The 17018-nt window shown below is 46.9% G+C and overlaps 1 protein-coding gene across 1 annotated transcript in view; it reads left to right on the top strand.

The window, feature by feature from the left end:
- The window catches only part of LOC147668850 (protein mono-ADP-ribosyltransferase PARP14-like), a 253350-nt gene that overhangs the window by 34644 nt on the left and 201688 nt on the right, over positions 1 to 17018 (top strand). The window contains exon 2 of the mRNA XM_086948398.1: positions 2211 to 2347. Within this exon, the coding sequence (XP_086804524.1) occupies positions 2211 to 2347 (137 nt within the window). The remainder of the gene's footprint in view (positions 1 to 2210; positions 2348 to 17018) is intronic.

Below are 17018 nucleotides of genomic sequence, written 5' to 3'. Positions count from 1 at the left end.
AAGTAGCATATTCGTTCTTTAACCAGGTAACAGCTGCGTACATACATAAAAGGTCAAGAGCGGCGGTTTGGGCTACAATCAGAGCTGATAATTGTCTAATCAAACCCCTTCCCTTAAACTACTGAGCCATAGCCTCCAACCTTTTTGAGAAAACCATAAAAAATGTCACCAGTGCACAGTTTAGTCTGATGTCTGATGGTTCAAAGCAGGCCAACACTGCCTCCCTGCAAAACCTTATGCCCAAGTATTCCACCTTCTTCGTAGCAGTTCCTGATGGTCCTCCATAAGGATCAGCACACACACAGTATATGAATAATATCTTCCTGACCCTGGTCGCATAGCCTATATTTCACCTGTTCCTCACATCTTTTCCATGCAGGATAGTAAATTGAGGTACATATTGTCCCCATCCTGAGTTTCATGAACAGTACCTTGGTCAGATCTTTATAAAGTTTACTTAGATAGCAGTGTTGTTTCAGTTGCGTATAAGTATGGAGTGTCATCCAGCCATGTTTGTGTTGAGACAGGCAAGGCTTGTCCTCAAGTAGTGAGAGCTGTTGTGTGCTTACTTTTGGCTGCTTTTTGAACTCTTGATGGCTAGTGAAAAAATACCAAGCGCTCATTAGACTAAGCTTGCTTAGGCCTGAGACAAGTAAGACCTTGCCGGGAAGCTTTGCTTGGTTTTCAGTTTGGACCAAAGGTGATGGCCCAGTGAATCTTCTTTCGCTGACCTGAGTTTGTGACAACATATCGTACCGGCTACCTACCATGCCAGTGTTTGCTTAGCAGTGCTAAATTGCAGCCTTACCTGGGCTTTAGATAAATGGGAGGGCAGCTATAAAAATTGTTCTGTAAATCTTGAGAAGCATTGTATCCAGTATTGTGCTATCCCATCCCTAATGAGCCTCGTTTGCAAACCTAATGTAAGTAGTGCCTTTGCTTGGGCTACCTGGATGATTGGCATAAGCGTAGGACCTTTTAGTTTTGTTTAAAGTGACTTAAGGGTGAAGGCCAAGGCTATGCCCTTCTTCCTGAATTAGTTTAATTGGTCGCTATATCTCCCATTATCATTAAAGTGGACTCCAAGGTACTTAAAACTTTTAGTTGGCACTAACTTTTCTTGGTCCAAAAACCATGTTGGTATTTTTGATCTAGTTTCTTGAACCACCAGGATCTTAGTTTTCTTTTTTGTTGATTGTCAGGACATTCCTAGTTGAAAAAGCTAAGTTCGCTTAATGAAAGTGCTGCAGGCCGATCTTTGCTTTGCTAATCAGTAGAATGACCATGTACTGCAAGTTCGAGAGCAAACCGACCCTTACCGCACCGCCCTCAGGGAAACCCTTTCCTTAGCCTTCCCATCCAAATGAATACCGACATCCTGCAACCCTACAAGATTCTCCCCTCGATCCCCCACCAAAAATAAAATAACTGATGAGTTGAAAACCATCCCTCTTACCTTCAACTGAAACCTATCGCAACCAATACAAAATAATTACCTGGCTGCATGCTACCCTCTCCCACCAACATTACTACCTAACTGAAGCCATTCACGGTTCAGTGCAGACATGCAGCTTACAGAATGGATAGTGTGAGGTAGCACACGTCATACTCTCCCCCTCCGTTTCCCCCCCTCACTTAAACCCACAGGGTTTAAGTGGGGTGAGGGTGAGGGTGGTGGATCTCTATCCCTCAGAGCAATAACTTCATAGCCCAGGTTTAGCTACTCTGACATCAGAACAATGCATAACCAAGTTTCAAGCTTATGTTTACGCTAACAAACGTAAGTTTTATACATACAAAACATGTGTCCTCTGAGACGTTTACATTTCTAAAGTCACACGACTGATGACCATTTTTACGTTGCAACAGAATTCTTGCTCAGTACTGACTTGCCCATCAGACCAGTTTTCTGTTTGAAAATGGTCCGAACATTTGCCTTGAAGTCCTTGTTCAAATCTCACTATAATTGGCAATTCTGTGAATAATATATCATTTCTTCCAAGTAAAATGTCAGGCATTGAAGAGTATATTAAGGCTATAGCAAACTATGTATGTAGTCCCTGTCCAAAAACGATGTGATGGAGAGGATATTTTTATGTTTGACAAATGTAAACTTCACTTGAATTTACATAGGTTTTGTGAGTACAAATAGGAATTGTTATAGTATATGTTTATCAGCTTTGTTGTTTTTTTTTTTTTTTGGTACCTAGGAGAGAACGATATTCCTGCACATTGGGAATCGGTGAGTGCCAACAAGGTAAATCAGGTACAGTTATCACCACAAACAAAGGAATACAAGGATGTAGAAGCCCTGTTTAAGAAGACTTGTACTCACACTATACATAAGGTAAATTATCATGATACTAATATGTTGTCAGTCAGGTGGACATCGTTTGCAGTTTTGCCTTTCTTGTATTTTGAAGTGTCTAAATTTCAATTTAAATATTTGGATAGCAAGGTATTTCTTTATATTGTTTGTTTTGTTCTTTCATTTACCTCTTGTGTTGCCAAGAATTGCTTTGTTTCAATATTTTATTCATGTTCACAAATGTAAATCTTTAACTGCTGAGGATGTGCTGCCATTATCTTTTATTCGTTTAGTTTCTATATTTTTGTGTGGTGCTTGCAAAGTTCAAAGGCCCTTAGAATGCGTTATGCAAATGTAAGGGGGAAGGAGTTTGCAGTGTGATCGATGGAGAAATCGTTCTTCAACTTCACAATGACATTACATTTAAACGGAGTAGAACATTGGAACCAGTGTGGGCAAATACAATGTTGGAAGGTACTGTTTCCTAAATAAGGCGACGTCCCCCTGAGCACAGCAGGAATATCGCTGGATGCGATGTCAAGAGTTCGTTAAGAAATTCACTTGAAAATATAAACGAAGATCTTCAAAGTAGATTGACCAAGATTTTTTATTCTTTGGTTCATGAGGCGATATTCAATCCATCATATTGCAACTCCATAGAGCCAACTTAAATGCATATAGGCATACATTTCCACTTCTCCCAATGCATTTCGGACAGTGTTTGCCCTTTGTCAGGGGAACATCTATACAAAAATAGGGCAATTATATCATAAGTAACCAACCGACATTGGTGTACCTGCACCTTCACACAGGTGATATCAGAAGGTGTAACGAAAATAAATTGCACAAGGCACTGCATTGTTCTAACTCTCAGATGAGTGAGGTCATATCTGGCGTTCATAGATAATCATGCAAACGTATTTACTGAAGGTATGTACTGACTATTGAAAGTAAAAAGCATGCAAAAATCGCAGGTGTGTCAACTAATTAAATAAATAAAAGTTGTTAGTGGACACGGGTTCAATAGAGTTATGAGCACTGTTAGAGCGCGAACATTATGGCTTCTCATGTTCTAGTGGTGAAAAAGTACCGGCGGTGTCAACAATAACGAGCATGCAAACAAGTATTTGAAAGCAGGTGAGTAAACGTGGGTGCATAATAGTAATGAGCAATGTAAGAGCTGGAGGATTGTGGCCTCACGTGTTGTTATAGTGGAAAGCTTCCAGCGGTATACAGTGTAGCAATTTAACAAGCAGACGATATAAAGCGACAGGAGTGACTAAAACGTGCAGAGTCAAGGCTAACGTGAGTTAACTTACTTCGATGAAGTGGCGGTGACTCGAGGCAGGTGCTGGTGCTGGTGTTCCAACAGCGGTGTTGTGCACGGGACGTCACGCTAGATAACATTTGGTCAGTAATAAAAGACGGACTATGTGTTCAACGAAAATGTTATAGTGAGTGTAAGCCCCATGTGAGACGAGCGAGAGTGTTCCAGTAACCAAATAACAAAATATAAAGAATGATACAGGTGAATAGCAAAATATAAGGAATGATGCAGATCAATACACAGTTATAGGGTGCAATGCCAATAAAATCAATGTACAAAAACAGAATTCACAACTCAAAAATATATAACATGAGTAAACAATAATCAAACGTATAAACAAAAGTGAATGAATGCTACCTTTTAGTTTTATGTACCACACTCAACCACCAGAGAATGATACCTCTGAAGCACGCGATAACTCAGCAACCTGTTCAGTTAGTAGTGCGTGTTCTACCACAGTTTCAAATATAATGTTGACCATAGGCAGGTGTTTTCAGTGATTTCCTAAATCTGAAAAACTTGTCAGGTAAAGATGAGGATATATGTCTCAGTTTTTTAGTAAAGAGTATTTTACATTAGGCTTGTGCATTTGTGATCTACCCACAAAATCCTTAAAATGGTGTTGAGTGTCGAGTCTGCATTGACTGAATGACCATGGACTTCTGTTTAGCTTTTTTGGCACCATCGTTTGGAGAGTGATGCCACATGGTGTATTTATAGTTCATATCCAGAGAGTGATTCACACATAGTGTCTAATCGACCTTACTTGGTAATGCAGAGTGATTGAGAGCGTGCAGCGCAATTACAGCGAGGCTCTGTGAGCATTTTTAATTGCCCAGTTTTATATTTTATTTAACGTTCATTTGTCTTCTTCCTTGTTTTTAATATTGCCCCATTGCTTGCACTTTAATAGTTATATCACCGCACTTGGCGGGTCCCGGGTCATTTCTTCGCTTTTGGGCGCCATCTTGAAGGATCTAAAGGACGCCTGACGGCGCCATTGGGGAGATCGGTCTAGTCGTCTGAAGGACGCTAGACCGGTATTTAAGGCAAGTGGGAAGCGCGCGCAGTCTAATCGACCTTACTTGGTAATGCAGAGTGACTGAGAGCGGGCAGCGCTTTGCAGCGCAATTACAGCGAGGCTCTGTGTGCATTTTTAATTGCCCAGTTATGTATTTTATTTAACGTTCATTTGTCTTCTTCCTTGTTTTTAATATTGCCCCATTGCTTGCACTTTAATAGTTATATCACCGCACTTGGCGGGTCCGGGTCATTTCTTCGCTTTTGGGCGCCATCTTGGAGGATCTAAAGGACGCCTGACGGCGCCATTGGGGAGATCGGTCTAGTCGTCTGAAGGACGCTAGACCGGTATTTAAGGCAAGTGGGAAGCGCGCGCAGTCTAATCGACCTTACTTGGTAATGCAGAGTGACTGAGAGCGTGCAGCTCTTTGCAGCGCAATTACAGCGAGGCTCTGTGTGCATTTTTAATTGCCCAGTTTTGTATTTTAATTAACATTCATTTGTCTTCTTCCTTGTTTTTAATATTGCCCCATTGCTTGCACTTTAATAGTTATATCACCACACTTGGCGGGTCCCGGGTCATTTCTTCGCTTTTGGGCGCCATCTTGGAGGATCTAAAGGACGCCTGACGGCGCCATTGGGGAGATCGGTCTAGTCGTCTGAAGGACGCTAGACCGGTATTTAATACGGCCATGATAACGCGCAGCGGACTCGCGCAGAGAACTCTCCGGACTCTCGCCGGAGTCCAGCCCGTCTGTGCCCGGACGGGCTTAGGGCCAGCCACCCTGCCCAATCTAGTAAGCTCTGCAACCATCTACTCGCGTGCAGACGTACTTCGGCTTCGCCCTCTGAAATCTTCACACTGCACATATGTGTCTAAAGGTATTGAACCTTTTACACACTGTGTATTATGTAACTCCCCTAATCAAGTAGTGGTAAAGAACACTTTACGATCTGCCCTACTGAACTGTAGATCTCTTCCGAGGCACTCATTGGAAATCAGCCTCCTTATTCAGGAACATGACTTAGATATCCTGTTTTTAACAGAAACATGGCTTATGCAAGGCTCAGAAGCAGATATAGTGAAAGCCCTTCCTCCTGGCTTTCTAATCCACTCACAGGACTGACCAGTGGGGCGGGGGGGAGGTGTTGCTATTTTTTATAAGAACTCGTTGGCATGTAGAGCCCAAAATGGTGAGGTGGAGGACTGTGAGAGCTGTAAGTTCTCCGTACAAATTTCACCTACTGTGGCGATGTCTGGAATATTAGTTTACCGCCCTCCAGGAAGTAATGGAAACTTCGTGAGCTCCCTTATGGAAACCGTGATGGTTCTTGCCGCTTCTACGACAAATTTTATTACTTTGGGAGATTTTAATCTTCATTTCGACGACCAGGAAGATCGGTCGGCGGCAGTCCTTCAATGTGACCTAAAAGCTTATGAGGTTAACCTTATAAACCTGGAGGCCACCCATAACAAGGGTAATTTGATCCTATTTTTACAAATGTTACTGCTATGAAAGCCGCCTCCCCGATTCCCCTCCCGTGGACGGACCACTTTATGATCCCCTTCGCCTGGCAAACTGAGATGGAGAGTACTTCCACCATCAGTGTTTGTGCGTCTGAAAGACCCTGGTCTAGGTTCGTCTGTGGAGAACTTGACGCTTAGACTGGAGGGCTCGCGCCCCTTGCTAGGGAAGGACCCGGTATTGGCGGAAGCAGATTTCTGCAGATGGATGTCCAATGCACTCGACTCCGTCTGTAGGAAGGTGGATATTTGACTATGGTTGCCCCCAACTTTTTGCCTGGTGTTTTGCTGGTTTTTCGACTTAGTTGACCTGGGACCCTGCTATTCAGGACCCCAGGCCCACTGCTCTCTCTGTAAAATGGATTCCATGTACTCTAGGTACATATCTAATTGGATACTGAGTCGTCTTATCAGTCCCTGTACAGCATACCTTAGGTATCCAGGGCATAGGTGTACCCAGGGCCTACCAGGGGCTGCAGCATGTATTATGCCACCCCTGGCTGGCCACCCAAATCTGACACAACTGGCTGCACGACAGCTGGGGCAAGGTGGTGTAATCACCCTTTGCTTTGGATATAGTATCCCTATATCTAACCCTAAAATGGGCACATGTATTCCTATCAGTCACTCCTATGGCAGGCCTTAACAATCCTGAAGGCAGAGTGCTTGGAATTATGTGAGATGGTGCTCTGGCATGAGCTGAGCCCGTCTGCAGCTTGCGGAACCAAGTCCTAATAGCTGTTCCTAATAACACGTACCATATACTCTTAAGTGCATTATAATCCTCGCAGTTATTTGCCAACTTTGGTATTGCTTTATCAAAACATGTCGAGTAAGGTGTCATACGAATTGGAATACTAACCCCTCGCCAATTCTGGCGACGGGGTTAGCATTCCACCCTTCTAGAGGGACACGACATGTATGTAACTGTGAACCCCGGTTAAAGTTAACTCGAGCCTCAGCATCCCAAAATGGATGCTGCCACCACAGACACAAGTCTGACCTCCTGCTGCTGGGAGTCCTTCCAGCGAGGAGAGCTCGGACAAAGGGTTTCCTGTCCGGGGCGGTGCTAGCTCCATCCCAGACAGGGTTTTGTGTATCCCAGGTAGGCAGGGCTGAGAGGAAGGTGACTGCAAGTGGCACCCCAGTGCTCACTGTGCATATGCCGGCTCAAACCAGTTCCAGGGGCACCCCAGCCCCTGAACTGGGGAAAGTCCGGACAAGGGAGAGGGGTGTAACCACCCCCCTCCTGGTCCCAGCCATGGGCAGGACCTAGTCGCGTGCCAGCCCCTTTTCTTAGGATAAAGGTAGGAGCGGGCCCCCTTCCCAATTTAGATAATTCTGAATCTTGAACTACTTTCCACGAAAGGAACTCTTGACAATTTCTGAAGACTCTCCCTTGTGGCTAAGGAGTAGCCACCCTGCACCCGCAGGCACCACTTAAGCATCGCGGTTTGCTGCACGTCCATCCTCCGGATCAAGACTGACCAGCTCGACGAGACCCGGATTCCCTGGCATCTCTGACCTCTACCTGCATCATCAGCCCAGCTGAGATTTGTGGGTGTGACGAGACCTGAGGGACCGGCCATCTTCAAAACCAGCACGACGCTTAACCAGCACGACCGCCGAGGGATCCTCGAGTGAGTGCACTGGGGTTTGAGAAGCCCCAACCCTGAGCAGCTCCAGCACCGAAGTCCAGCCCCCCAGCATCAACGAGATCTGCGTGGGGCCCTTCTGCTCTTTGCTGCTCACCGCGTTGTCCGGTCACTTGCTTGTTGGCTAGTGGCCCTCCTGACCACGCACCACGACAATTTCACCGCTGGTTTGGTTGCTCCAGACTGGCCCTTGCTCCCTTCCAAAAGAGGAGCACCCCGGACCCTCCTGGTCCACTCCAGACGCCATCTTGACTCCACCGCTTGGGCTTGCCTTTGCCAAGGCTTGTTGCTCCAATACTGGTTCCAGCATCGCCATCAGCAGAGACCCTCGTGGGACAGCTCGCACCTCCAGCCTGGTCGCCGACAACGCCTCCTGGCCTGTGTGACTGCAGAGTCCAGCGTCGCCCACTCACCTGATCGAGGTGACTTCATCCGGTGCCATCCTGGTGCCCACACAATCACTGACTAGTGATTAAGAACTGAGTCCCCTCTGCTTTCAGGTCGTCTCAATCACCGATCCAGGCTTGGATCACACCGAACTTCTTCACTGGCCTGCCAGCAACTTCTTCTTTCAGGCTCCATAGACTACAACGAGGATTCCCGACATCTTGTGAACCCTATGCAGCCGCAGCCCCTGGGCTAGGTAGCCCGAGCATTTCGGTGCTCCAACGCAGGTTCACTATCCAAGTGTCCAGATCCTTTTTCGTTTTAAGTCTACCTAGTCGGATTTGTCCGAAAACAGTAACTTTAGAAATACTAGCCTCCATAGACTTTGTCTCGTATCCCGCGTGAGAGTGCACACTCTGCACCCGATCTCCCTAGGCCTCCTGCTCCTAACCTTAGGGTCCAGTAGTGTAGTCCTAGCAATCCTGAAGCCTCTGGATCTTGTTACTTACCTGCTAGTATTTCGCATTCCACTTTTAGAGTATATGGTTTTTCGTGTCCCTCGGGCATTTGTGTTAATTGTGCAACTTGAAGTATTTTCGTAAGAGTTTTGTATTGTGCTTAGCTCCCTGACTCATAAAGAGTTCAGGGTAGACTTGTTATAAATAAATATCCTTTATTTTCATAACAACTTGTGTGGTATCCTTTCACTTGGTGTTCAAGGGGTAAATGTGATGGTAAAACAGCTGGCTTAACACGCCCTCTAGAGTTTAGCCTAAAGACTGCTTTTGTCCACGCTACTAGGATAGCTGGTCTATAAGGTTGACTTACAACCAATCATCAATAAGGGTTGTTTGGTATGATAGACAGTGATCACTAGAATAGTGAGCACTATATATCAGGCCAACTTCTCACACCGTCCTCCCCATAAGATCGGCAGGAAGGAGGGAGAAAAGAACGTGCTCTGCTCCCTGGTATATCAGGCCAACTTCTCACATTGGTGTGCAGCGGTTGGGATTTGAGCTTGCTGTTGTTTTACCTCGCACGTATCCTAAGAATATCATTTGAAAGATCACATAAGTACCAAGGTACATTTAACTTAGCTTAGAATACTCTGAGTTTTACTGAACCAGCTGTTGTAGTGTAACAGGGCTTAGCACACCCTGAATACAACTCTTAGCAAGGGATCAGTAGGCAAACAAATAGTGTAGGTAAGTGCACCACTTACACCTCACTAGAAAGCATGTCTGACCAAGGAGAATCTTCACAGACTCCCCTAGTGGTGATTGACCCTCCACAGGTCATGTCAAGATATGCAGCTCTTAGCTTCCAGGAGATGAGACAACTGTGTACCTCCAGGAAGCTAAAACAGGGTTCTAACCCTACCACTCCCTTTCTGATAGGTCTCTTAGAGACTTATGATGCCAGAAGAGCTTCTAACACAGGCCCTTCTAATCCAGATGGGAGCATGCCCCCCTTAGAGGGAACCCTTGGTGACCCTGACCTTAACCTCCATGAAGCAGAAGGTGAAGAGGAGGAAGAGGAAGAGGAGTTATCAGGGGATGAGGCAGACAAAGGTCAGGTAGTAGTCAGTAGGCTCACCAGGACCAACTTAAGCAGGCATGAGAATGGAACTGGGGGACCCCCAGGCCCACTCTCAGGCAGGCTTAACATTGGGAATGGACGAGTTAGGTCTCTCTCCAGAGGCTCTAACAGATCCATTCGTACCAATGGCTCTCAAGCATCTTCTCACAGAGGGATGACATCCCCTCAGAGAAGAGAGCATGAAGCTAAGATGAGGGAAGTCAATCTGAGGATTGAGAGGGAAGAACGTGCCCTTGCCAAAGAGAGACTTGCCTTTGCCAGAGAGCAGAAATTGAGTGGGGCAGACCCCACTGGTGGCAGCATTATCCCTAGAGATAAAGACAGGAGTTTTGATACTAGACACCTGAGTAAAATAGTGCCCCCCTTTAAACAAGGGGATGACATCCACAAATGGATGACTGCTTTGGAGAGGGCCTGCACTGTCCAGTGCATCCCCCAGAGTCAGTGGGCAGCTATTCTGTGGCTCTCCTTTGAAGGTAAAGGTAGAGATAAGCTCCTCACTACTAGAGCTGAGGATGCTAACAATTACCAAGTCCTGAAAAATACACTGGTTGATGGGTTTGGCTTAACAACTGAGCAGTACAGGTTGCTGTTCAGAGACACCCAGAAAACTCAGTCTCAGGATTGGGCTGACTTTGTTGATTGTGCCACTAAGGCTCTAGAAGGCTGGCTATTGGGTAGTAAAGTTACTGACTTCACAGGATTATATAATCTTATTATGAGAGAGCAAGTCTTAAATAATTGTCAGAACCAGTTATTACACCAGCACCTGGTAGACTCTGATCTGACCTCTCCACAAGAATTGGGTAAGAGGGCAGACAAATGGGTCAGAACCAGGATTAGGCCTAAGAACCAGGGTGGTGACCAAAAGAAAGAATCAACCAAGCCTCAAGAGAAGGGTGGGAATAAATCTTCTGATCAAACCACAGCGCCCCAAAAGTCCTCTGAAAAGGGTGGGTCCCAAAATCCTTCCAATACCCAAAAGAAACCGTATTGTCATACCTGCAAACAGGTAGGCCATTACAAAACTGACAGCAGTTGCCCAAAGGCCAACAACAATAAGGAGAACATACCCCCAAGTAACACTTCCAAGCCTCCTGTTACTACTAGTAGTAATCCCCCAGGTGGTGGGAGTGCCCCCAAGAATTTGGGTGCCTTTACTCTGGGAGTCCCTGGGGACTCTGGCCTAGCCAGGTCCCCAAACTTAGATACTCTTGTCTGTGAGACTGGCATGGGGTTTGCCAACTTCACAGCTTGTCCCAACACTTTGGACAAGTACAGACAGGAGCCCCTCATCAATGGTTCAAAAGTTGAGGCCTACAGAGACACAGGGGCTAGCATCACCATGTGATATTTGTGGGGGTATTTCTAAAGCGCAGCGTACGCTCCGGAGGGAGCATCTTGGCGCTAAAAATTCCTGGTAAACCGGTCCTGGTGGCAGTATGAGATCAGATGGCAGCTTTGGAGTAATCGTCTGAGAGGTTAAAGATCCAAGTCTTTAGGAGTTTTCTGAAAGGTTTTTCGAGAGTTTGTTGTCTCAGATTTTTGGGCAAGTTGTTCCAGGCTTTGGTAGCCAGGAAGCTTAAGGTTTTTCCACCCTTAGTCTTCAAGTTGTACCTAGCGGGGAGGATGAGATTGTCCTGGGACGAACGGAGGGATCGACTGGGGTTGTAGTGGGGGAAGCGTCTGGTGAGATTTTTAGGACCGGATTTGTTAAAAGCTCGAAAAGCAACGATTAATATTTTAAAAAGTATTCTTTTATGCAAGGGGGGCCAATGTAGGGATCTTAGAGCTGCGGATATAGATGATTTTCGGGGAAGCTTTAGGACCAGTCGGGCGGCAGTGTGCAGAACACTTTGAAGCTTGGACAGGGTAGTCTTTTTTGCCCCCGCAAGGAGACCGTTGCAGTAATCTAAGCGTGAGATTATGAGGGCTACTGTTACTGTTTTCCTGGCGTCAAGAGGGAGGAAGTCGAAGAACTTTCTTAACGATTTTATTATTCCAAAGCATCGACCGGCTACAGTCCTAGCATGCTGGTCGAAAGATAAGTCAGAGTCGAATAGGACGCCAAGGTTCCTAGCTGTTGTTACAGTCTGGGGGGGAGCAACTGAATCATCCGGCCACCAGAGGGCTGGGCAAAAGGAGGTGTTTTTACCGATAGGGAGGATCTCCGTTTTGCTAGAGTTACATTTGAGATGGTTAGAGTCCATCCATTGAAAGACCGCTGTCAAACAGTTCTTGAGGTTCAGTTCAGCTCCGGTTGAATTGTCCTCTAGGGGCACAATGAGTTGTGTATCATCGGCATACGATGTTACCGGTATGCCGAATGATTCAATCAGGGATAGGAGTGGGATGAGGTAGATATTAAAGAGAAGGGGACTTAGGATGGAGCCCTGAGGTACCCCTGAGGAGACGTTCTTCTCCTTAGAGTGGAAAGGGCCAAGAGCGACGGTTTGAGACCTGTCGGTAAGAAATTATTTTATCCAGGATAGAGCGATATCCGAAAGTCCTATGTCTGTCAGTCTGCTGATTAGGATGGAGTGGGAAATGGTGTTGAACGCCGCAGTGAGGTCGAGAAGAATGAGAATTGAATTCTTCCTCTGGTCTTGCAGCGTCTTAATTGTTTATGAAAGTCCGATTAGAGCTGTTTCGGTCGAGTGTTTAGGACGAAAACCAGATTGTTGCGAATGGAGTATATTATTAGCTTCCAGATAATGTTTAAGTTCTCTGTAGACCATCTGTTCGGTTAATTTTCCCAGTGCCGGGAGGAGAGAGATCGGGCGAAGATTGGTCAGGTCCGACGGGGATTTGTTGGCCTTCTTCATGAGAGGTTTGACTATACCCTTTTTCCACAGGCGGGGGACAGATCCGGTGTGAAGCGACGAGTTGACTATGTCATTAATGATTGGGTTCACCACGTCGATGAGTTGGTGGAGGATTTTGGGAGGACAGGGGTCAGATGGAGAACCCGACTTGCATGCCAGGATGACTTCTCTGGTTTGAGCCAAGGTGACAGGGGAGAAGTTCTTAAGGCTACCAGCTCGGGATTCCAGTTGGGAGGGAATCAGAGCGCCTGGAGTTGTTTGTGACGGGGGGAAATTTCTTTGGATAGAGACGATTTTGTCCTCGAAGTAGTCTGATATTTTGTCGCAAAAGTCTTGGGATGGGGGGATTTCGGGTTGAAGTGCTTTGGGCTGGGTGAACGATTTTACTATTGAGAACAGTGTTTTTTGTTTTTGACTGGACTCCTTGATGGCGTTGACATAGAAGATTTTTTTAGCGGATTTAATATTGGAGAGGTAAGTTTTCCTTAGTTGGATGTAAGTGAGACGGTCGTCGTTGTCATATGTTCTGCGCCATTTTCGCTCTGCTTTTCTACACAGTAGATGTGAAGTAGCTAGGTCCGAGGTGAACCAAGGGGCGTTGATTTTATTTTTTTTCTGAGTTGAGCAGGGACGTTTGGAGGGGTTCCGAGATTTCATTTCTTGTGAGATCCAGTTATGAAACAGGTCGGCGTCAAGGTCGACGTTACCAGATAAAGTGGGTGACTGAGATTGGAGGATAGGGTTGAGAGTAAGATTTTCTTGAACCTTCTTCCAGTTAACGAGGTTGTCACGATGAAGGTTCGTTTTACTGAAGGTTAGTGGGCGTGCATTTATGATATGGAACGGGATCAGGCTATGATCGGTCCAAATTTGGGGAACAGGGGGTAGGGTAGTTAGGGGGGGGAAGTTAGTGCAGACACCGTCGAGGGTATGTCCTAGCGAATGAGTAGGCAGTATGACATTTTGCTGTATGTTGAGCATTTCGAGGGACTGAAGAAAGTTGAAGGTTTGAGAATCAGATTTGGACTCAAGGTGTAGGTTAAAGTCCCCGAGAAGTGTGAAATGTGGGTATCTGAGTAGGAAGTGTCCCAGAGAGTCGCACAATGAATCTAGGAACTCGGAAGCATTCCCGGGTGGGCGGTAGATCAAGCCCCCTGAGAAGGAGGAGGATTCACTGAGTTTAATTGAGAAGCCTAGGCCTTCTGTGTCTTTTAAGGGATCTAGATTGAACGTGTGACAAGTGAAGGTATTTTTCAGTATGATGGCAACTCCTCCGCCTCTACCTTTCAATCTGTCTTGTCTGAAGAGGGAAAAACCCTGGGGGAGGGCTATGGCTAAATCCGGATTGCTGTCTTCCGTTAGCCAGGTTTCTGTTATCATGAGACAGTCAAGATCAGAGTCAAGGATGAGGTCGCGTATGTCTTGGCTATGTTTACACAGAGAACGTGCATTGATCAGACCGCCTTTAAAGGGCGGCAAGGAATCCTTGGGGAGGGATAGGGGATTGTGTACATGGGCTGGGTTTTTGATAGAGGACCAGCGGCAATGCTTGCAGCTGAACGAGCCGGAGAGGTTCGATAAGTCAAGTTTGCAGGAGCAATAGTTGATACCCCGTAATAGATGAAGGTCGCTGGGAAGGTACCTGATGTACGGGGAGGTTTGGGCAGAGTTTCCTGCGCCTGTCGCGGTCTTGGCGCAGACGGGCTTGCCTTAGGCGCTCCCGCTGCGCTCGTCCACTGCGCTTCCTGTGCATGCACATTTCTGGCTGAGAAGGGGGCGTGGCCTAAAAGTGGGCGTGGTCAGCCTGCACGCCTGGGCTGATGGCGGCCGCTGAAGAGGGATGAGAAGCGCGACAGCGTTTAAATCGGCTGCGTGCTCGTGGCGAATATTACACTATTAAAAGCAGGAAGTTTCAGGTTTTCAAAGTAAGTGACACCACACAATAAATGTTAAAAATGAATCAATTAGGCAATTTCTTTCGTACCGCCAGCTCCCGGCTTCCGCCTCAGAACTGGGTCAGGGATTTGAGAGAACGCTTGTTGTCAGCGTATATATAGGCGGGAAGATGGGCGTGGCCAGCGCGCACGCCTGGTGACTGAGAGCCTAGTCCCCTCAAGGCAACTTATACGTGGAGCCACATACCAGGTGACCAACATTGATGGAGTGCAGAGAGATCATCCCATAGCAGTGGTAAATCTCAGCTGGGGAGGTGTCACTGGCCCCAAGAGAGTGGCAGTGTCATCAAACTTGCCTGTAGATTGCCTACTGGGGAATGATTTAGAGATCTCAGCCTGGGCTGAGGTAGAGCAAGAAACCCATTTTAAAATGGTAAACCTCCATGGTAAGGTTAGTGGAGCAGTGATAGCCAAAGCCCCAGTCCAAGATGTCCTCCCTGAACAGGTCAGGAGGGCTGTGCCAGCCACAACCCAATCTCAGCCAGATTCCTTTCCTGAACAGGTTGGTAAGGCTGTGATGGTCACAGCCCATACCCAAACTGAGTCCCTTCCTGAAAAGGTTGGTGGAGTTGTGATGGCCACAGCTCAAACTCAGACAGATATTAGTGTTGTGAAGCCTGAAACTATGGATCACTCCACTCAGACAGAGAGCATTGAGGAGGAAGAGAAATCTCCCTCCCACCAGACTTTAGGAAAGGATCAGCCTCCTCAGGGAACTGATCTGACCCCTTGTGAAGAAACTGCCCCAGAGGTAGTCAGGCCTAGCCTGGCAAAGCCTCTGATGTCAGTGGACCCTTCCAAGGTGGGACCCAGTCTGGAGCAGGTAACCTGCCCCTCTCTACCCTGCCTCAGTCAGCCCAGGGCTGTAGAGGTCAGGGAGGCCAGTGGTGGACCCCAAAGGGCCCCCTGTCCAAATGAACTCCCCAATCAGCAGATTAAGGGCACTGAAGCTAGTAGTCCTAGCCAAGTGAAAAAAAAAACTCCTGATAGATCCCCCTTAAAATTAGCTAGGCACCTCCCACAGATGGACACTGTTGGGCACAGCCAAACCTGGGACCTGAGGGCCCCAAACCTGACCTGTCCCTCCAGTAAGCCAAACAGAGGGACTCAGCCTCCAGCTTTAGGTAGCCAGAGGTTGACCCTGAGAGCTCACAGCAACTCAGTCCTGGAAAGAAAGGCACATATGGTGGATAGTGATTGGAGGAAGTTGAGCCCAACATTAATGGAGTCTCACTTCAGTACTCCATTCCCACACCAGTCTTTTACTTTGCCAAAACACACCACAGGTAGAGATTCCCTATGGTGGAGACCCTCAGATACCCTTAGGGTGAGGGATTGCTTATTGGACCATGATATAGGGGGTAACCATGGCAGTGCATATACCACCTCATATGGCCACTCAGGCAATATAGGCTTACCTGGTCAAGGATAGCCTTATCTCCTTTCGTTTGGAGGGTGCGGGGGGGGGGGTTATGTAGGAAGGTGGATATCTGACTATGGTTGCCCCAACTTTTTGCCTGGTGATTTGCTGGTTTTTCGACTTAGTTGACCTGGGACCCTGCTATTCAGGACCCCAGGCCCATCTAATTGGATACTGAGTCACCTTATCAGTCCCTGTACAGCATACCTTAGGTATCCAGGGCATAGGTGTACCCAGGGCCTACCAGGGGCTGCAGCATGTATTATGCCACCCCTGGCTGGCCACCCGAATCTGACACAACTGGCTGCACGACAGCTGGGGCAAGGTGGTGTAATCACCTTTTGCTTTGGATATAGTATCCCTATATCTAACCCTAAAATGGACACATGTATTCCTATCATTCACTCCTATGGCAGGCCTTAACAATCCTGAATCAGAAAAAGGGGGTGGTGATGAACAGAGCGTCTGAATTAAGCAGACCACTCTTACCCAGTCCAAAGAGCAGGGCTTGATCCATCACCGTTTTTCAGCTCACTGCACCATCCCAGCTCAGAACTTGGCTATATGCAAATTAGTCTGACCCTGGCCCAGTGCATCATGGGAACAGGGCAGACCAAACTACCAAGCCAATTCTTATACTGGGAAGGAAACAAGCTTCCGGGGACCGGTTTCTGGCCTTTCAGCCGTCTTCGGCCCGGCTTGCTTGAATCCTGATGGTGCAATGAGCAAGGGACTCACATCTGAGTATACCCTTCCACGCTTAAGGTGGACAAAAATGATTCAGAAAAGGGGGGTGGTGATGAACAGAGTGTCTGAATTAAGCAGACCACTCTTACCCAGTCCAAAGATCAGGGCTTGATCCATCACCGTTTTTTAGCTCACTGCACCATCCCAGCTCAGAACTTGGCTATATGCAAATTAGTCTGACCCTGGCCCAGTGCATCATGGGAACAGGGCAGACCAAACTACCAAGCCAATTCCTATACTGGGAAGG

This window comes from Lissotriton vulgaris, unplaced genomic scaffold (assembly GCF_964263255.1).
Source record: "Lissotriton vulgaris unplaced genomic scaffold, aLisVul1.2 SCAFFOLD_2822, whole genome shotgun sequence".
In the NCBI taxonomy this organism is placed as follows: Eukaryota; Metazoa; Chordata; class Amphibia; order Caudata; family Salamandridae; genus Lissotriton; species Lissotriton vulgaris.
The sequence above is the reverse complement of the archived record's forward strand: the minus strand, read 5'-3'. Positions and strand labels throughout refer to the sequence as shown.